The sequence below is a fragment of the Solea senegalensis genome, linkage group LG5 (genome assembly GCF_019176455.1).
Source record: "Solea senegalensis isolate Sse05_10M linkage group LG5, IFAPA_SoseM_1, whole genome shotgun sequence".
In the NCBI taxonomy this organism is placed as follows: Eukaryota; Metazoa; Chordata; class Actinopteri; order Pleuronectiformes; family Soleidae; genus Solea; species Solea senegalensis.
Window position 1 is genome coordinate 11,530,446 of NC_058025.1, and position 20,235 is coordinate 11,550,680.

Here is a 20,235-nt window from a genome sequence, read left to right on the forward strand (position 1 = left end):
TCTTTAAATCCTTCCTGCGGCAGATTGGACAGACAGTGAATGGCATAAAGCTCAGCCAATCAATAGACAGCGATCTATGCTGACTGAGGGTGAACAAGGGCTTGTGTTCCATTTGCCCGTGTATATAATCGGCTGTGTGTGTGTCTACCTGGTATTCCTTATGTTGTGGGGCCCTAAATGTGTTTACACAGTCACATTACAGACTTGTCTTCTTTGTGGGGACAAAAATTAAAGTCCCCATAACGTAAATGACTACATTTTATGGTGATATGGTGATATGATTTAAAGTTAGTCTGAGATTAAGGGTAAGGCTCTGGTATATTTTCATACACATGCAGAAGCGCGTGTCGAATATCACAGACCCTGGTATACTTCAGTGTCAGGGTCCTGTAGTATCCCACTTCACCATCGCGTGGCGTTACAAGTCTGGACACAGAGAATAGGACGCACTCCTACTAAAGAAGAAGATAACGATGCTAAAGCTCCCTCGGACATGTCTTGTTTTGAGCGGCTTACAGCTGAAAGGTCTGTTGGGCAGGGGAGTCGGGGTGTCAGCTGGTTCGAGGGTCGCCAGGTTCAGGCTCCGATGACTATCCTTGGCGACTGCTTCTTCTGTTGTCCAAATCATTTGTCTGCTTGGTGAGCGGGGCTTAATACTGTACCTGCTGGTGGAGCGGAAATTCAGTTTGTGCATGCGCACCCAACGCGCTCTTTGCGCGCAGTTCCAAAATCTGGGCCTGCACGTCGATGACGCACTTCACGCCATGCACACGGTGCACGGAAGTATACCGGAGCTTACGTACTCCGAGAGACAATTCTGTCAGGAAAAAATGATTTCTGCATGGATCACACACACTTATACAATCTTCTTCTAGTCAACTAAAGCTGATAAGTAAATTTGGAAAGGATTCTCACCTTGGAGGGGAAAAAAAGTAAGATGGTACAACCTCACACTTCAATATTGCATTCCCTAATTCAAAATCTAAACATTTTTACATGTAGCGATGGCTGATAAAAGAAACAAGTGGCATGGTTCAATATGTCATGGATTCTTTGATTAGTGAGTGGTTCTGCAATGCAGCAAGATTTTTACCCTGGTCTCCCTGCGGCCAGTCTGACTATGACAGATGTCAATGTGTTCGAGGAGGAAAGCGAAAGAGAGGGAGATAGAGATGAGAAGCTTAGAAATTCAATCCACTGCATTCATTAACAAAAAAAAACGACATAGAAAATCAATCAGTGGCAGTCAATGCTGTTATTGTAGCAAGCCGCCACAAATAGGCAAATCAATGAAACAAACTGTTATTTCAAAATCACTATATTTTGAAATTGGGAGGAAAAATTAGTCTGGCGTGAACTGCCACTGTCCTTCCCGTAGAGAGTTGTTGGATTTGACTGAAACATCAGATGATGTTTGACTTTTCAGGCACATATTTTTAATCTTGGCCCACTGTAGCTTTGTTCTCCGACGAGTGTTTAAGCGATGACACTGCTTCTCTGCTACAACAAAGACAAAAGGAGAGGAAGGCAAAAGCACAGGCGGCCGCTGACTTGTAGATAAAAGTTCATATGGATGTGTCTCTTTCTGTGTGTGTGTATCCATGCATTCATTGTGGGTGTCAGTGCTCTCATGAGTGCTGATAAAAATGAACATAGGTCTGTACCTATCAGTACTTACACAGTCTGTGCTCATTCCTCATTCTAACACTGCTCATTTCTTGACATCCCGGCTCTGCGGAGCACAGCCTCGAGCCACACTTAGATACACAGAGGTCCTTACACATTATTCATTCATCTGGGTTTGGTGAAAAGTGCACACCCATATTCAGTGCCCTTCTTTCTTTCCTTTTCAGGCTCCATTTTGTCAGAAAAAGAAAATATTATGCAAGGCTTTCAGGCCATAAAAGAACATCAGAATTAAAGAATAGATGTGGGTTGGGTTTTTTTCGTAGAAGCACAATGAAAGGAAGACGAGAAGACGTAGTAGAAGATTGCAGAAATGACTTGAATACTCAAGTGAAGCCACTCGCACATTAATGTGTGTATGTGAAGAGAAGGTCATCGACTAATTGGAAGGTCGGTGGCTCATTCCTCGGCCATGTGTCGAAGTGTCCTTGGGCAAGACACCAAACAGCAAATTGTCCCTGATTATGTAGCGCGGTGATAAGCACAGTGAGACGAGATGTACCACAGAACTCCATGTGTACTGTATGTGACCTGTAATGTAAAGAGTGCCAACGGGGAAGAGGAAAGTCCAAGGCTACCATCAGATCTGTTGTTTAATCATCACGCTGTATACTTGTTTTCTGAAATACTTAATGGAAAAACATCAGAAACATAAATGCAATTTTAAAATAACAACATTTCAGTAATAAAAAGTGCCAAGTATGTCGTGTATATAGTGTCAAGAGCATGACCCTAGATCTTATTCATAAAGCACTTGAAAGACAACACAGTTGGCCAAAGTGATGTAAACAGATAAATATGAATGAATGAATATTTTTTTTATTTTGGTTACATTCATATAAAAAGTAAACATAAAGTGAGATCACTTAACAAAATTATGACAATAACTGAAAATGTAATAGGCTGAAGCATGTGGATTATTTTTGTCTATTAAATACAAGGAAAACGCAAGAAAATCATAAAACATTGCACTTACAATATATTAATTATAGTACTAGACTTTCAACCAAACTATTATTTCTTCGTTATCTGGAGCAAAGAAACGAAGAATATATTCATATTTAAGAAGCTTTATCGGTCCGATATCAGCCAAAAAAACAAGCAGTCCATTCCCACCAGCAGCGCCCGTTTTGATCACGTGGGCTCTGCGTGTTGGACGCACGTAGAGCCCAGTAACAATAGAGAAAGACCTGAGAGAGATGGGATTTAATCTGATCGACAAAGGAGAAATTACTTTTAATCCCACAGTACACAGCGAAACGCGTACATTATATAACTTATCACAAAGTGTCCCAAAAGGTTTTATATGTGGCTGCCTTCTATAACACACATTCTGTAGTGAGACCTCTAAGTTAAAATGGAATCAAGATAAAGATTCCTTTAATAGATGAAGACGACGGCGATCGTAATTAAGATCAGGGAGTTGGCACTTAAGACGATTATCCAATTCTATTTCCCCGTTGGCAAGTACAAGGACCTTGACAACAGGGGCAACTTTATGCTGCAGGGTATTTGGAGCATTAGGGAGTTTACACCAGTCTTTTTTACAGGGCGTCAAAAGGAGATTTGTATGAACTGTATGTGACAAGAGGTTAAACTTGTGACTATGTGAAGGTGCTGACCTTTATTATTTGCTTATGTTTTGTAGTTAAACAACGACAAAATTATTTTAATTGTAAATTAAAATTACCCATCAAAAGTAGCATACTCGATTGTTTTATATATGTGTATATATATACAGTATATACACATATATGTATATATATATATATATATGTTTATATATATATATATGTAGTGCCTAACAAATGTATGAGACCACCCAAAATAAGGTTTATGCCACAGCTATCCTAAATTAACAGCATTGGTTTCTGTACTATAGACCAGTATGTAGAAGCTCTTTAAGCAAAATGATGTAAATATAATTATTATTGTTGTCTTTTACAACAACAAAAAACAACAAATAGAAAAAATAGTAAGGCACATCATTATTATTATTATTGTTATTTCTGGATTAAGATGTCAAATTGTAGTTATTGACGTGCATTCCTGAACAGAACAATTCTTTTTCTGTTGGTTTTTATTTCTGATTTCTCAGAGAAGAAGGCCAGTGAACCGACTCAAATTTGGGGAATAAAAAGGTGAATTCAGTTGGTTATTTGCCATAAAAAAGTAACATTTAACACATTTATTTTTAAACCAGTTTTTGAAAGATTTCTAAAATATTTAGGTTTTCTCGTTTTTTTATGACAGCTGGTCTTATCCATTTGTTAAACAGTGTACATATATACTGTATAAATACAAGTATATATGTACTGTCTCCCGCCACAGACAGTCCAAGTGTATCATAGCCCCCTCAAGTGGTGGATGACTAACTAACACCATGAGTGACCACTCTGCTGTGCGTGTGTCTGCTGCTCAGGCACATATGTCAGCATGAATGCACGCCAGCCTCATCAAAGCATTTCCTTTAACGCACAGTCGAGTTCACGCTTTCTGAACTTGTTCTGATGCGACAACAGAGGAAGAAGAAAAAAAAAACCGCGAGCAAATGACTCGGGCTGTTTGCAGCTAAAAGCCTGTTATCTGCTTCTCAACTTTAAGGGTGGATTAAAAGAAGCATCCCTCTACTTTTCTGTCATCATCTTAATAGCTGCAGACAAATCCCCTCCCACGAGCTATAGAGGACGTGATTATGTGACGACTGCTTAAAGTGTGAGACGACTCCGAAAAGTTGCACAGGCGCTTTCTTTTCAAATGTGGGAGCTTGTTTGCTTTGTCACTTTGAAGTTCAAGTGCATTTTGTCGCCTTTTGCCCCATTTCCCTCTTCTGTGCTGCTATCACCTTCCTCATGTTTCTCGCCTCCTCTCCTTTACTGATTTACTCGCACTCGTTGTTTCCTCTCATCTTCCTTATTTCCTCATCCTCTTTTCATATGCTTCTTATACTCTAGTTTATCGTCGCCATTACCGCCCCCCTCCTCCCTTATTTCCCATCACTTGCTTTCCTCTCAATTCTTTCCCCTTCATTATTTTGTATCTGTTTGTTTGCCTCCTTTTCTATATACCTCAACATTGGCTTTCCCTCGTATTACTTTCTTATCTTACCTCCCCTCCACTCTTAAGTTGTTGCCTCTAATCGTTTCCTCATTTCCTCTCTTTGCGGTTAAAATGTTGGGATTTTTTGTTCTTCTATTATAAAATGTGACAGGTCTGCCATTGTCCTCAATGAAACACTATTAAAGTCTCAGCTGTAGTATAAAAAAAAAAGATGGAGGAGTGTTGTAAAAATAATTAACAGCCGTGTTTAAATTTAAAAGTTTTAAAAGCCCTCTGATGTTTTATGAAAGGTGTCTCTCGCTCTTTGTCTGTCTAGACAAATTAGCATATTTCACAAGCTGGAGGGCTAGTTTCATTTCAAATTACAATGTGTCCTTTGAGTCTGACAGGTGACTCGAGGTAAAAAGTGAAATTGTGAATGAAAAAAAAAAAGTTGTGAATGACAGAGGCGCACGTGGACTTTATTTAAAAGCCGCGCTGACATTCATCTGCTGTGTGTAAATGTGTCGATCCTCTCTTATTGCATTTCTCTTAAAACAATGCCCTCTCCGGTGGATCACGTGACACTTGACATTAAATATATATCTGTGTTTCTCTTTCTTTCTTTCTTTCTTTTTTTTGTTGAACTCCTCCAGCTGCTCCAAGTACAGACGACGTGGCGCTTTACGTGGGCATCGTCATCGCCGTGATCATGTGCCTGGTCATCTCGGTCATCGTGGCCCTCTTCGTCTATCGCAAGACGCATCGCGACTTTGACTCGGTCATCATCGACACGTCTGCGCTCAACGGGGGCTTCCAGTCCGTTAACATCAAGACAGCCAGATCAGGTAAGAGATATAAACAAATGGAAAAACTCCATGACGTGTAACCATGACGACCGACAATAAGCCGCTTCAAACGTTCTGGCATTCTCAACAATCTGCGAGTCGTTTTCCCAAAGTCAAAAACACACTTAGCAGCCGCAACATTAAAAGCAGTCACCCGCTTTATTGTTGTGGTTGTTCAGTGTACATGAAGTACACGAGTGCAGCAAGGTGAGAAACACAAACTGCTGGAGGGGTTTTCTGCCTCTCACTCTTTGAATATTCATCGCCCCTTGATTCTCCTGTGATATTCGTATGGAGCTGAGTGAACGGGCGGCTTGTGAGGAGGTTGTTGTGAGGTGACCGTGTTGTCCGCTGTACACCTGTGTTTGCCTTACTCTTTGAATATTCATCGTGACAAAGGCAAAAATGTACCTCAGTGACAGTAAAGAGAGTATGGTGCATGTTAATGGCTTGCTTCTTCCTTGCTTGTGTGATGCTTTATCGTGGAATTTTGGCAGTGGAGATGCAGAGGTTTCAGTCTCATTAGCCACAGATGATCCATGGAGGACATGCAGGACGGTCAGAGCTCAGTCTGCAACAAAACAGCAACTCCAAAGCTGCTGTGTTGAGTGATGAGAGATGAGAACGTCTGGTGTGTCATGTTTTGTCGTGTGTAATGGGCAAAATAATGCATACTGTGATAAGCCGAGTGGTGCAACTTGTAGTTAATAAGGCACGCAGACGTTGAGAGCAGTCGATGCTCTTTCATACATTACTAGCAGCCACAACAGAACCCAAACAACCCACTGTGTCACACACGAGTTAGCCCGAGAAACAGGACCTATACAACTAAGGTTCCGGGGCGGGAAACCCTCTTAATAATTAGTGACACAATATTCACTGTAACACATACAGACACAGAGCAGCATGCAGCACTGAAAGTTAAAGGAATACCTCACCAATTTGCATTTAGCTTTGTATTACTGGACTAGGGGTAGTATTACTTGCCTTCAGTCAGCACATATCGCATCCAACCTGCACACATGCATCAAATCTGAATATAATCAATTAAAAAACAAGATTTTGCTAATATTTTAGAGACTCCCGAGACTGGCTCACCCGTAGTTCGCACCATGCCTTTAAGTTCACGTGACATCTCCTTCATTTCTGTTGCTCCCACATCCTGCGTTGAGCAAAAATGTTGACCTCGCGTGCATTTGAAGTGTTGCCGCCGTTCACAGTGATTTCCTCTCTGCACTCTTAGAAAACCACACTACAAACTGCATGTCAGATTTAGTCCACTGTCACTGCTTTGACTGTTCACATGCTGTGTGTGTGTGTTTTTAAAGTGTGGTAATTGGGGCACATTTAATGTACGACGGAGATTAATCTGGACGTGTCGAGATTTAACTCGAACATTCGAGAATGAAGTCGGAATATCATGTTGCTAAAACTGAAATTCACCAATTTGTGTACACAAGGCATTTTGTTGAGCAGTCAAGATTAAGGTCGACATCTCGAAATTTCATTGCAGAAAAAAATTTTTTCTTCACGCGTGGCACGCGTGCTCTGTCGTATTTAATGACATAATCAAAATTTGAAATGGTGATAGTATTTGTCAGGTATTGTTGATGTGAATAAATGTAGCTGTACTCCTGCTACTTTACTCCTGCTACACATTGTGCAAGAAAATAGCTCAGAAATACACTCAATCTCAAAGTCCAAATCACACCATTCACTGTGGTGAGTCGCTTCTCTGTGATGTTTCATACTGTACATGTGTGAAGAATAAATACTAATGGTTTTTTATATTTATTGCACTTGCGTTCAGACAGTGGTTAATTGCTTTTCTGTTCCTGTGTTCAAAGCCATTTGCTTGATTGCAGCTCATATGGATGCATGTATCATTAGATTAATGCCCCAGCCCCTCACTGACAGTCTGCTGGTTTGGATTAATCTCTGTCTCTTCCAGAGACTGCTCTCTTCCATCAGCACGTCTCTCTCTCTCTCCCTCTCTGTCACTCTCCTTCTTTTTCCCCACTCTTTCTTTCTCTACCTACCCATCTCCACATTCAGGTTAATCACATTTCCTGTTTATCAGCGACCTTCCCTCTTCATCGCCCGTCTCTGTGTCTCTGTCTGTCTTTCCATCGCCATGTCTCTGCTTCTCTCATCACAGTGACTCCCACTACAACTCCCCTCCCTGTTTGTCTTCCTGTTTAAGTGGAGCCGTGTTTCACTCTCTGCCGCCTGCGTCGTCTTGAAAGTGGATAAGACTGGAAGCATCCAGACACACATTAGTGCACACTCACGCCCATGCATTTGCCTGCTTTCTGGAAATGCCGGGAATAGGCAGAGAGTTGGTGCGAGTCAGGTGTCAGTCCACAGATGCCACCAACTGTCAGATAACACAATTTTACATGCAGATCTTAAAAATGTATTGATTTAAGTGTCGGGCACATGCTCAAAGTGATTTAACCTGCAGGTCTTTGAATCAGAAGTTAACCCTTTAACACTTTGCACATAAGGTTTATGCTACTGGACAATTTGTGTGCACTTCAAAGCCAACGTTTGGTTATTACGGTAATTTCACTCTGACCTGACCTGGCCTGTTTTTGGACAATGAGACAAAAGCAAATGTTATTTTAAACATGTTTTGTACTGTTCAATTTTCAAATTTCACATGCAAAATCTGCCACAGTGTTGTTTTTCTTCATGTTAAATTGTTAATACACTATTTTAACATGCAGTCAACTGTAAATAACTGCCAGATATTCAAAGTTATTCTGGGAGAATGGGCAAAAGCACTTCCTCACAGGAAACATGTCCTGTGAGTAAGTGCTTTACCCATTTTTGGCTCTTTTATGGTTAAAATAAGAAGAAGGCTTTGGTGTTAAAGGGTTAAAGATGGCCTTAAATAAAAAATGCTCACACTCTGTTTTATGTGGTCAGTTGTGGGAGGACAATTATTATTCACATCATGGTACAGAGGTTAAAAACAGCACAAGGATTGAGACATTGCAATGTAAATTTTTGTTAACATTTGTGTGCTTTTGTGTGTGTGTGTGTGTGTGTGTGTGTGTGTGTGTGTGTGTTGTATGGGTGGAGGTTTTATCAGTGAAGCATTAGGATGCCTGTCACTCTGTGTCGAGGGACCATCTCCGATTACTATTAATGAAGAATTATGTCCCTGTAATCTCTCCCCCTCTCTGAATGTCTCTCTCTCTGTGTGTCTCTCTCTCTTTTGTCCCCCTCTCCAGTTCTCTGACTTTCCATCTCTCTCTCTCACACACACACATGCACAGACTTTTCCTCTCTCTCCCCAGCTTTTCATTAGTTGTTAATTAAATTTCAGCAGGGACGATTTGGCAGGAATACCCGCTGGCTTTAAGGGTAAACAGCCTGGTGATAGAGAGCAAGAGTATGTGGCAAAGGTGTGTGTGTGTGTGTGCGTGTGTGTACATGTGTGGGGTGAGTTAAGTGGTGGTGGGAGTGATAATGAAGGATTTTCAAATTAAAATGGATGGGCTCTCGAAGGGAACAACAGGATCCCGGGCTCTATGACCAAATATAAACAAATTATTAAACGAAACAGACTCAAATTAGGAGTCTGGTCCCAATTAAATCTTGACTATTTGTTGGTTTTCTGACCTTTAGGGAAAGTTTTGTCAATGTGGAGGCCGCTGTGGCAAGACGTGCTCAACTCTGTCGTGGAGTTTCACGTTGTCCCCGAGTGCGAGCAGTTGTTTTTTGATAATGTCAAATTTGTTTGTAATGTCAAATGTTTTGGTTGTTTTACGATCAGTGGCACTTTCCTGTTATACATGAAAGGAAACCAGGCAAACATTCTGGCAGACAGAACAAAGTGAAGTCAATATATTGTTATGAAAGCATTAAAAATAATTTTGTCGCAAATTGTTTTCAGTTACTTGTTTACAGAAATGCGGCAGTTAATTATAATTTTCTGCTGAAGATGAATGTTTATTCTCAGAAAGAACTCATTAAATCCACCACAGCATTTAGTCAGCATGGTATGGAGTGTTTTGATAGATTAGAGGGGCTGCTGAAGGTTGAGGGGAATTTATAGCTCGGATGATTATACTGAAATCACTCATTGTCTTTATTCTCCACATGGGGGCACGGGGTGGGGGATGGGTCTGTAGCCAATCCCAGCTGCGATAGGGCGAAAGGCGGGGTTCACCCTGGGCAGGTCGCCAGTCCATCACAGGGCCAACACAGGGAGACAAACAACCATTCACTCTCACATTCACATCTATGGTCAATTTTAGTGTCCCATTAAAGGTAGGGTTGGAGATCCTGGAAAAACAGTTAGAGCAGACTACAATCCAAAGTCCAAGCCCCTTTCTTCACACTTCCCTTGTCTTCTGAGCGTGAGGGGTATGCGCGGGGGGGGTCAAATGGCAGTTGGAATGATGCATCGCGATCCAATGCTGTGCCGTTCAGTATGATCGGATGGTGTTTTGACAGACTTGTCCGCTCCACAGCTGACTGACATTTTTTCTGACAATGAGTTGATTCATTGGTTACAATCAGGTTGTGAAGGGGATTTTAAGCAATGCAGTTTAAAAAAGCTCCAGAAAATGATCTCCTCTGCATGCTTTGGACATGTTAGCTCCACACAGAAAGGCCCTCGCTTCGAACCGGTGACTTTTTTTGCTGTGAGACTGATTTTAGCGTGGGCTGTGTGGCCCATACTGAAATCAGTACCAGAATATTGCATACATACATTTGCATGCGGCACTGATTAGCTATTAGCATTTTGCCCCGGTTCACACTAACCTTTGCATGATGTGCACAGAAAGGAATTTCAAACACTTGTCACTTCCTTTCCACCGACATCCCGCACTGTTGTATGCGACCTGTTTGTGTTTATGTACATGTGAGCGACTAAAGATATGCAAAGACGTGTGTGGGAGATTTTATTGCCTGTGTTTTTGTTTTTTTTTACTTTGCAGTTTTGTGTGTCTATGTGGGGGAGGTTTGGTGTTAACCTGCATTAAATGTGTGCGTCCGCAGTGCAAAACATCAGCTGTAGCATCAGTTTACATTCAATTCACTTCTCACTCATTCATAGCTTACATTGCCTCGCCTCGGGATTTCATTCAGAACTTTAAAATTGCATATTCAAGCTGATTCTGTGGCTCTAACTTGCCATTATGATGCTCAGTTACCATTCTACATAAACAGTGTCAGCATATACATATATATATATACACACATATATGTATGTATATATGTATGTATATATATATATATATGTATGTATATATATATATATATAAGTTTTACATAATTGTTCTCATTTTCATTTGAATAACCCGTTTAAAATCATTACTGTGTGATTTCTGTGCACACCTGTCTTCCTCAGTCTGTGTTTAGGTCAGGACAGAATTTAATCTAAATAAAATGGTAATTTCACACACTTATGCTTAAATGTTGTGCCTCCTGCGATTTGAAAAAGTGCAGCAGGCCATATTGTGATTGTGATCAAATTTCGATGTAATTGTTCAGCCCTTATTCACATCATGATTTGCATGATAGGGCTAAAAAAATAAATAAAGGCTGCTTCAAATAATAATGATAATAAAAAAACCATACAGAATAAAATAAATACACAGAATAAAAGGAATATTTCCAAGTTGCAAAAAGTAGGTCAGTCCAAACATTTGTTATGTTAATAAAAACACATGGGATTCATTTTTAAACACATTGTGTTGCTGTGTTTTGACTTGTAAACAGGGCACATTTTAAAAATAGACAGTGGCGTAATTAAGGGGTCACTGCGTGGGTGACATTGGTGTTGTTAACAACAATTTAATGTGCATCTAGCTTGACATGGTGACCTGCCGTTGTTTGCTGTTACAATGCATATATTTTAATAATTTAACTGTTAAACCTTTAAATTCTGCTTCATGCTTTTCCTCTTCCTCTCTGTCTCTCTGTCTCTGTCTCTGTCTCTGTCTCATGACCAGCTCTTGGTCCAGGTCTTGCCCCCGTGTACTACAATATATCATAATCAGACACATTAACTTATCAGCAGCCCTGCCTGCCCTTGCCTTACTCACCTTATCCCTGCTCACTAATCACACTACATGTCCTACACCAAGTTCTGCTTAGTCTTCATTTCCCTTGTCAGTTCCACATATTTCTTTACTGCCTCAAGCCACTTTTGGCTCCACAATGATGCGTTTATATAGAAACAGCAGTTTTTAAATTGCATTTTAATGTTCTCTCCATCCCTTCAGCTGATCTACTGACGGTGCCTCCTGACTTGACGAATGCAGCGGCCATGTATCGTGGTCCGGTCTATGCCCTCCACGATGTTTCGGATAAAATCCCGATGACCAACTCCCCTCTCTTAGACCCTCTTCCCAACTTGAAGATTAAAGTCTACAACTCTTCGGGTCTGGTCACGCCACAGGATGACCTTGGAGGAGACTTCACATCCAAACTATCCCCGAAGGTAAAGGAACGACACTGACGCCATTGTCTTAGATCCAATTCTACTAGACCAGGCATGTCCAAAGTCAGAGTTTGTGGTGTATTATTTATGGCCTGGGAGGGACGGGGACAGGAAATCAGCCCAACTTACATGTCACCCTCATGAGCTCAGCTGTTAGGGAAGTACATTTTGAAACCAGAGCCCTGGGTTTGAAACCCACCCTGTGTCAAACAAAGACATTCATACATCTGTTATTATGTTAAGTCATTTGACTCCAGATGTGAACAAAAAGCAGAGTTTTTCTTTTCATTTTTTAACTTTTTCGCTCCTATGTGGCTTAGGTTTGACACATTTTATTATATTTATTATAAAACAGTGCATTTGATTGTAACTTTTACTGGAAATCCCAGAGATCTTCACAAATCAAAGATGTAGTTTGGACACCCCTGTACAAGGCAGCGAAATGTGAGGTTACTGCAGAGGTACACACACACAAGCAACACAAGCAATGTGTTTTCAGTGATATAAATACAAATCAAACATTCGTATACATGCAGCTCAGTGCCCCAGTTTCCTCCCTCTGCTCTGTCAAATGATGATCTTGTTTGTATTATTATGTATTGTTTTCTTAACTGCGCCCCCTATGAACAAAACTGCATTGTCAAAGCTCCATTTTTTCTATTTTTTTGCTCTAATTTTGATTTTGGGGTTGTCAGGTGGGTGCCATGTACACTATTAAGTGTTAAGTCCTAATTTCACATTACACAGTGGACATGTTGATGCAGAAATGCAAAGTAGGTCATATTTTACCAGGGGAGGTGTGGTTTTCACAGGTCTACTGTAAAAACGCACCCTCCTCACACACAGACTGCCAGCTCAGCCCTTCGGGCTTTGCTCCCGGGCAGATGCAGATCTTTCATTTTTTGCTTTTTTGGGGTCATGGTTAATAAGGAAACATACAGAAACAATGCATCTTTGATGAATGCATTCAAATCCAAGTTGAAAATAGAGCATTAATGTAGCCACCGTTAAATGCTCACCCTCATACTGTGTGTCTGGCAAGAATAAAACTAGAATTACGTGGATCAGCAGAAGTTGGCCTTTCACAGAACTTCCCCCGAACCTCCTTGAACTTTTCATCGTAGTTTATATCTTAATAGTATTTGTCTTTGTTTGACATCAGCCCTTTCAGAGTCAGACTGTACCACATTGATTTTCTGTTTGTCCATATACATATACTGTATATCTATATATATTATCCTCATTGTGCAGCCATCGCAAAGTATAGGTGCAGCTTGCTTTTATGCACATGTACACTTTGTATTGTGCAGCAACTACTGTACAATCAATGTCTGCCCGCATTATAGATAAAGGAGTAAACACGTAGCATCCAACAGTGCAACACAAGATGCAGAACTTTTCTTTTCCTAACCAAACAATTAGTTTAGGTTGACTGTCAATTCTAGCAACACTCTTATTTGAATCAGTTCAATATTTTTTTCAGAATAAAAGCTCTAAACTCAATATGAAATGTTCCTTTTCCTTTTTTTTTTTTTGGAAGATAAGCAAATCATTTAGGATCAGATTTGTTTAAATCATCCGCCGGGGCCAGATACTGATGCTGTCGGGCCAGTTTTGGCCCACGAGCCACCAATTGCTGACCACTGTTGCACAGCATTAAAAAGTAAAAGTGTTTGTTTTGATATACAGTTCACACAAAAGGATGTAAAATTAATCTGACACAATAATAACATTTAGACAATTGTAATGTAAATGAATGGCGTTAAATTGAATACATTTAATAATGTGATAAATATAACCTAATGTGTTATTGTTATTAGAAAAATAATGTTCACTGTTTTCATGATAACTAACTAAGTAGGACATCATCTGGGGGGCCGCACGTGACCCGCGGGCCACAGGTTTGAGACCCCTGCTCTAAGACTTTAGCTGCAAGTGCATATTTGATTCATGAGGTTTTTTAATTTTCATTATCAGCGTTCATTTTTCGAGTTTCGTTCTCGTCCTCACTGATGTGTTTGATTCATAGGTAACTCAGTCTCTGCTGGATAACAGTGACACCATGAACTTCCGCAACATGAGCTTGGCGCGCACGCGAGACCCTTCCTGCACGGCTCACGGATCCTTCAACAACCAGGGAGGACACCTTATTGTACCAAACTCAGGTGAACACCTACAGATGACATACATGTGGCTGCTGTTAAAGCGATGAATGTTTTTTTTGTTTGTTTGTTTTTTTAATGTTTTCCACGTCCACTGACTGTAGCTCTCGCAACGTTGTTCAATACGGAACACAACCACTTATTCCAGTCACTAACTGGTGTGTGTGATTCTTCAATATTGCATTTTGCACCTATGAACATAGATTTTTACCAACATAATACTCTCATTATTCATTTGTACCACAATCATTGCCAAGAATGGTAAGAACGATGCATTCAAAAAGTACATAGACATTTATTTCTTTCACATTTTATTGTTACTTTGAGTTAAAATTGCACCCCATAATTACAAGGCAGAATTAAAAACAAAGGAAAAACTGAAATGTCACCTTTGAATTATTCACGTGGAGAATATTAACACTATACTCGGTAATAAGGCCACTTTGGCAACAATTACTGCGCCGAGTCTCCGGGGGTCTGACATATTAAGCTCTGAACACCTGGACTTGTGTATTTTCTGTCTCTGCAGATCAGATGCTGCAAAGCTTTGTCAGCTTGAATGGGGATCATTGTTTTAATTTATAGTCATTTTCAGTTCACTTCAGAGAGGTTTATTTTTCACAACTCTTGCTGGGCCACTCAAGGAAATTCACAGAGTTGTCAAAGACCGTGTGAATGGATGAAACGCCTGCATCGCCTTCGTTTCGTGCTTTCAGGTTTTATTAAGGTTTCATTTAGGATATCTCTCTTCATTTAGCTTTCCCTGAACACTGGCAAGCCTCTCGGTCTCTGCAGCTGAAAAACACCCACACAGCATGATGCTGCCACCACCACTGTGCATGACATCATTAGGCAGATTAGGAGTGGTGCCTCATTTCCCGCAGTTGTTGATACGTAGAATTCAGGCCAAACTGTTCAATATTTGTTGTCTTTCAATGAGAGGCTTTTGTCTGTGCTGCAGCAGCTAATGGCCGCCATTCTGGAGGTGATGTCTTGCAATCTTTGACTCCAGGTTTTTGTTCATGCACCAAGTCCCCTCTCCCCCTGAGCTCCATTTGGCCTTGGTGCCACCGCAAGGGAAAAATATTGTAAAACTTGTTACAATGAAGAATTCTAATGGTTTTCGGTTTTCTTTTGAATCTTTCTGTAACCACTCCTTGACCTGTGCCTCAACACAACCCTGACCCCGAAATCCACTGGCAGCTGCTTAAGCGTGTCATATGTTTCATCCTCCTCTGATATACGTTGTCAGCTGCAAGTCCTTGGTTAAGAGTGCGTCTCTCCAAACACACAGTAGCATTGACACAGCTAGCGCCGAGCAACGAGGAAGAATTATTAAATTAGTAATAATTAGTCAAATAAAACATTTGTTTCATCGTCTGACCCATCGCTCTTAAAGGAATACACCAATTTGCATTTAGCTTTGTATTACAAGATTTAAAAAAAGCGTGTTTCCCAACCTCTGAGTCGAGAAATATCTTCATTCTTGTTTTTGTTACCTGCCCACCAGTGACACTTGGTCCTTTTCCACACTCTTTAGACCTTCTACCTTCTTTTTAGACAGGATGGACCGAGCCAGGGGAAAGACGGGGAAATAATGTCTCTGTTTGTGACTAATTTATTACTAATTTAATAATTCTTCCTCATTCATCTCGGCGCTAGCTCGGTGCTAGCTGTGAACGCTGCTCAATACAAAATGCCTGGGGCCCCTGCGACGTATTTTTGAGAGTTATGTGGCTGCTGCAGATTCGTAAATTTGCAACTGTGGATTCGTATTTTTTTTTTTAAAGTTGATAAGTCGTAACACGACCGTCATGCGGAGGATAAAGCAGTAGAAGATGGATGTACTGTATGTATGTTAGGATTTAAAGGCAAAAAGAATTAATAACAACTCCTGGTTTCATTTATCATTGCAACATAGTCTGAAGGCGTTTCAGACACTATCAAACATCACAGCCCATTTTACAAACATATTTTCAATAATAATTATTCAATTATTAATCATCACGTTCAAGTGACAATAGGTTCCACATTCAATAATTCAGTTTGTGCACGCTGGAGTGAATTCATGCTGTAATGAGAAACTCATTATTTTTGCCTCCATCCTTCCTGATCCCCCTGTTGTCCCTGCAGGTGTTAGTTTGTTGGTGCCAGCGGGTGCAGTTCCTCATGGTCGGGTGTATGAGATGTATGTGACTGTGCATAGGAAGGACAGCTTGAGGTAAGTTTGTGTCTCTCTGCTTCACTGATTTATATATTTATTTTTGAAATCTTTTGCCCATTTTTCTCTTTATCTCCTCATTTCCTTCTGGTTTATTTGTTTTGTTTTGTTTTTTTTTTGGTTTTTATTTGTCCGTGCTTCTCTTTATTTTTCTTAATTTGGACAGCAGCTTATCCGACCTGTTTGTGTGGTTTCACGGGGAGGCTTTCACAGTACGACATGAGCTCCGTAATTGTTTTTATAGTCTACAGTTTATCCATCCGCATCTTCTTATGGTAGTTCAAGCAGTGGCAAGTTATTCCCACAGAATGAAGAGCTTAAATGGAGTATTTTACACGTTAATTATCACCCTGTTAACTTAACAGTCTGCACAACAGTCCACAAAATTCTGTTCTCCAGACATGTTATACTCAGCGCTATTATTGCAATGTATGGCTCATAACACTCATTACTTCAAGAGAAATCGACGCCATTGCATATGTTTGACCTTCATTTTATAGCTCCACAAAACACTGAGCTCTCGAAATCATATGACATGAGATCACGGTTTCCACAGTAACGAGCAGATTGGTGACTATTTTTGGGATCATTGAATCCTTCCCTATAATCTTTGACTTGCAAACCCTGTGCATGATTGAGGTAAAGCTGTATTTTGGACATGACAGATTTAAGGTTTCTGTGTTTTTAGTCCACTCGGAAAGTTTGTTTTTTGTTTCAAACAAAGTATAGGGTTAACAAAAATCAACAGCAACAAAAAGCACACACAAAAATAAATGCAAAACAATGAAAATGACATTGGATACTGAAACATTCCCTTCATTGCCACACATTTTTTGTGCTGTTTTTCCTCTTCCCCCTTTGTCCTTTCTCCATGGACACAACGTTAATTGAAAAAAAATCATTTGGGTTTTATTTATTTATTTATTTGTTGGCCACTGGTCTCAGCCCAGTGAAATGCAGGTGAAGCAATTCTGTTTGTGAAAATTCAATATTTTTTTTAAATCAGTTTCTCAGTCTGTCACTATCAGCAGATTTCGTAGGGGGTGGCGACTCCTTCAGGGGAAAAAAAATTGTCTGTGATAACTTTCTTTTTTTTGTTCCACAGCACAGCCTGTGTATCACCCAGTGCTGCAAGGACGCTGTTTCTCAAGCTACACATTGCTTTTAAATCTCCTTTCAATTGGGTCGTCACCAGAAACCTAATTGCATTTACCATCACTGTATTGATTGACAGCGCTAATGTTCTTAAACAGCAGCCTGAGCAAATAAAAGGAAAGTATCCGCGTGGCTGAGAACATCCTTTTATCAATTTGGCTTAAAGTCTTAAATGCGTTCCGAAGAGTTTCAGCACACTTCGCGGTCACGTTGGCTGTGCGTCCATATATTCTACCCCATGGATCCACGGCACTTGATACGAATTAGCAACCCTGCAGTGTGCCACAGTATTGTCTGGAAGTCAAATGTCTTCAGTGTCCTCTGTCTTCCTCTTAGTCAATACAGGGCCGGAAAAATGACATAGCCACATTGACCTAAATCACCACCACAGTGTGGTTTAAGCTTATTAGGGTCTAACTCGTAGGTGTCAGTTTCCCTGTGTGTGTACAACTTAACAGATCAATTGGATTTATACACACGTGACGAAAGATATATAGCGTTACAAATCAATAGCACTGTTATTCCTTAAGGCTGATCCTCTGTGTCGAGTGAGTCAATGGGTGCAGTTTGAGTCATATTGTTTTTATCTGTTAGCTCCTTATGCCCATGTGAACGCTTCGTAAGTCAATAATGAGCTCCAGCAGTAGAATCAATAACACCGCTAAGGGTTAGTGCCCCCTTGACACAAGGTGGGCTGGAAAAGAAAAATATAATTTTTTTTCTGTCTCACTGTATGTATGGTAGTGATTCTTTTAAGTCAATGCATGTCTTCTGCAACGTGAGAGACACAAATAATGGATAACAGATTACACAGGAGAACACAGGCAGCCGTGTGCTTATGTATTTAAGCTTTGTCTAAGGATGTGGGTTTGACTTTTCATTTTAGTCATGGAAGTCGGCCGATGATATTGATGGACTTCTGTGAATAATCTCGCACTTAGTCACAGTCGATAGGCGTTAACTTTCATGTTGCTTTAACTACAGGTTCCATGACTGCGGCTGTAAAACACAAGCAAATTTGTGCCCAGTAGTCGTTTATTTTCAGCCCATGAGCGGTGAACTCCTGACTTTAGCTGAGGCCTCTCTGAAGTCCTGCTGACTACACTGATAATCCTCTCGCTGAATCTGTGCTCTCTGCCCCGAACTGTTCCTTTCTGATCTTCTCATGCACCTGAAGCTACTGTCTTCCACTATCTCCCTCTACTTCCACAAGGCTTTCCGTGTATGAACGCCATGACAAAATAGCAAAGTGAAAGTGAGATCAATACACTTGATGTTCTGATTCACCTCTGTGTTATGTGCTATATTTACAGACCCCCAGTAGAGGACATACAGACTGTGGTGAGCCCAGTGGTGAGTTGTGGACCTCCAGGAGCTCTGCTGACCAGACCAGTGATCCTCACCATCCACCACTGTGCTGACAACGTCCAGGAAGAGTGGTTCATTCAGCTGAAAAACCAACTGGCCATGGGAGAATGGGAGGTGAGTGTTCTGCAGTGTAAATGGTAAAGGGTCTGTATTTAAATAGCACTTTTCTAGCAACGACTCGGTCTACCACTGAGCGACCGTCACCGTATTTAGCTCTGTGTTTTTAAGTGAGAGTTGATAGCGTGAGGCTTTTTTTTTTTTTTATTCCTCTGCTTTATTTCTCTGTCACACAGACACACTAACATTAAAACCACTTTTAATTTTCTGCCCAGTCATTGTGCCTGGCATGACACAGCATGTGTTCAGCACGCATGCACCAACACATTATCAACTTCAGCCTGAAGAATAACCTGCGTTACACATGCAGTGAGGGAGGGAGAGGAAAAGAAAAGAGGAGAAACAAATTTGGTAAACATAATCTGCCTACAGGCTAGTAGACAAATGGGGGTGAAGACTCCTATCAAAAGCAATTTGTTATGCTCCTGCCATCCTCTCCCTCTATCATCTTTCTTCTCATGTTCCTATCCCTTCTTTTTCTCCACGCATCTCTCTCTCTCTCTCTCTCTCCCCCTCCTCCGATGTCTCACGACATGAAGCCTCTACCTCAGCATCTGTTATTGTGTGTGTTTGTGTGTGTGTGTCCGTTTGTGTCCATTTCTGTAGGCTCGCGTGTGTGGGTGATAAGGCTGTCTTGCAGCATCACTGTGTCTACAAGGCCCCCGTATGCTGTCTTCTGTTGCTTATCACAGCTCAACACAATGCCGCTGCTCAATTAGCCACACATGAGTCTCTCTCCCTCTTTCTATGTGTGTGTCTCTCTGAGAGACAGACGGGCACAGAGTTCATTATTGCCGACCGGCTAAAATGAAAAGTGGAATTCCATCAGGAAGTCGATTTTTTTTTTCCCTCACTGCAGTAGAACATCCATTTCCTATCAGGAAGTGTTTTTTTTCCAGCGAAAACAGGGAGGAAGGTAATTGAATTCCCCTCACATAAGGGGGGGAGCAGCCACAGCCGTGATTATCAGTAATAACAGATTCATGCCATACTGCTTTCCTACCCCGTTTGTATCGATTCGACTCTTCTGTAGAAACACAACTCTGTATGAACTCTGATTCTAAACTCAATACTTGTATCACACTTGTGAGCAGAATGCACCGCATTCATGCTCAAATGAGTTTGCGTCCACAGACACTCGCGCACGCACACAATTACTCATCGTCACTCGTGCAA

The 20,235-nt window shown here is 40.8% G+C and overlaps 1 protein-coding gene across 1 annotated transcript in view; it reads left to right on the plus strand.

The window, feature by feature from the left end:
* LOC122769435 (netrin receptor UNC5C-like) overlaps positions 1-20,235 on the plus strand; it is a 170,365-nt gene that overhangs the window by 145,867 nt on the left and 4,263 nt on the right. Inside the window, exons 9-13 of the mRNA XM_044025955.1 lie at positions 5,382-5,573; positions 11,819-12,036; positions 14,066-14,201; positions 16,332-16,419; positions 18,888-19,056. Of these exons, the coding sequence (XP_043881890.1) occupies positions 5,382-5,573; positions 11,819-12,036; positions 14,066-14,201; positions 16,332-16,419; positions 18,888-19,056 (803 nt within the window). The remainder of the gene's footprint in view (positions 1-5,381; positions 5,574-11,818; positions 12,037-14,065; positions 14,202-16,331; positions 16,420-18,887; positions 19,057-20,235) is intronic.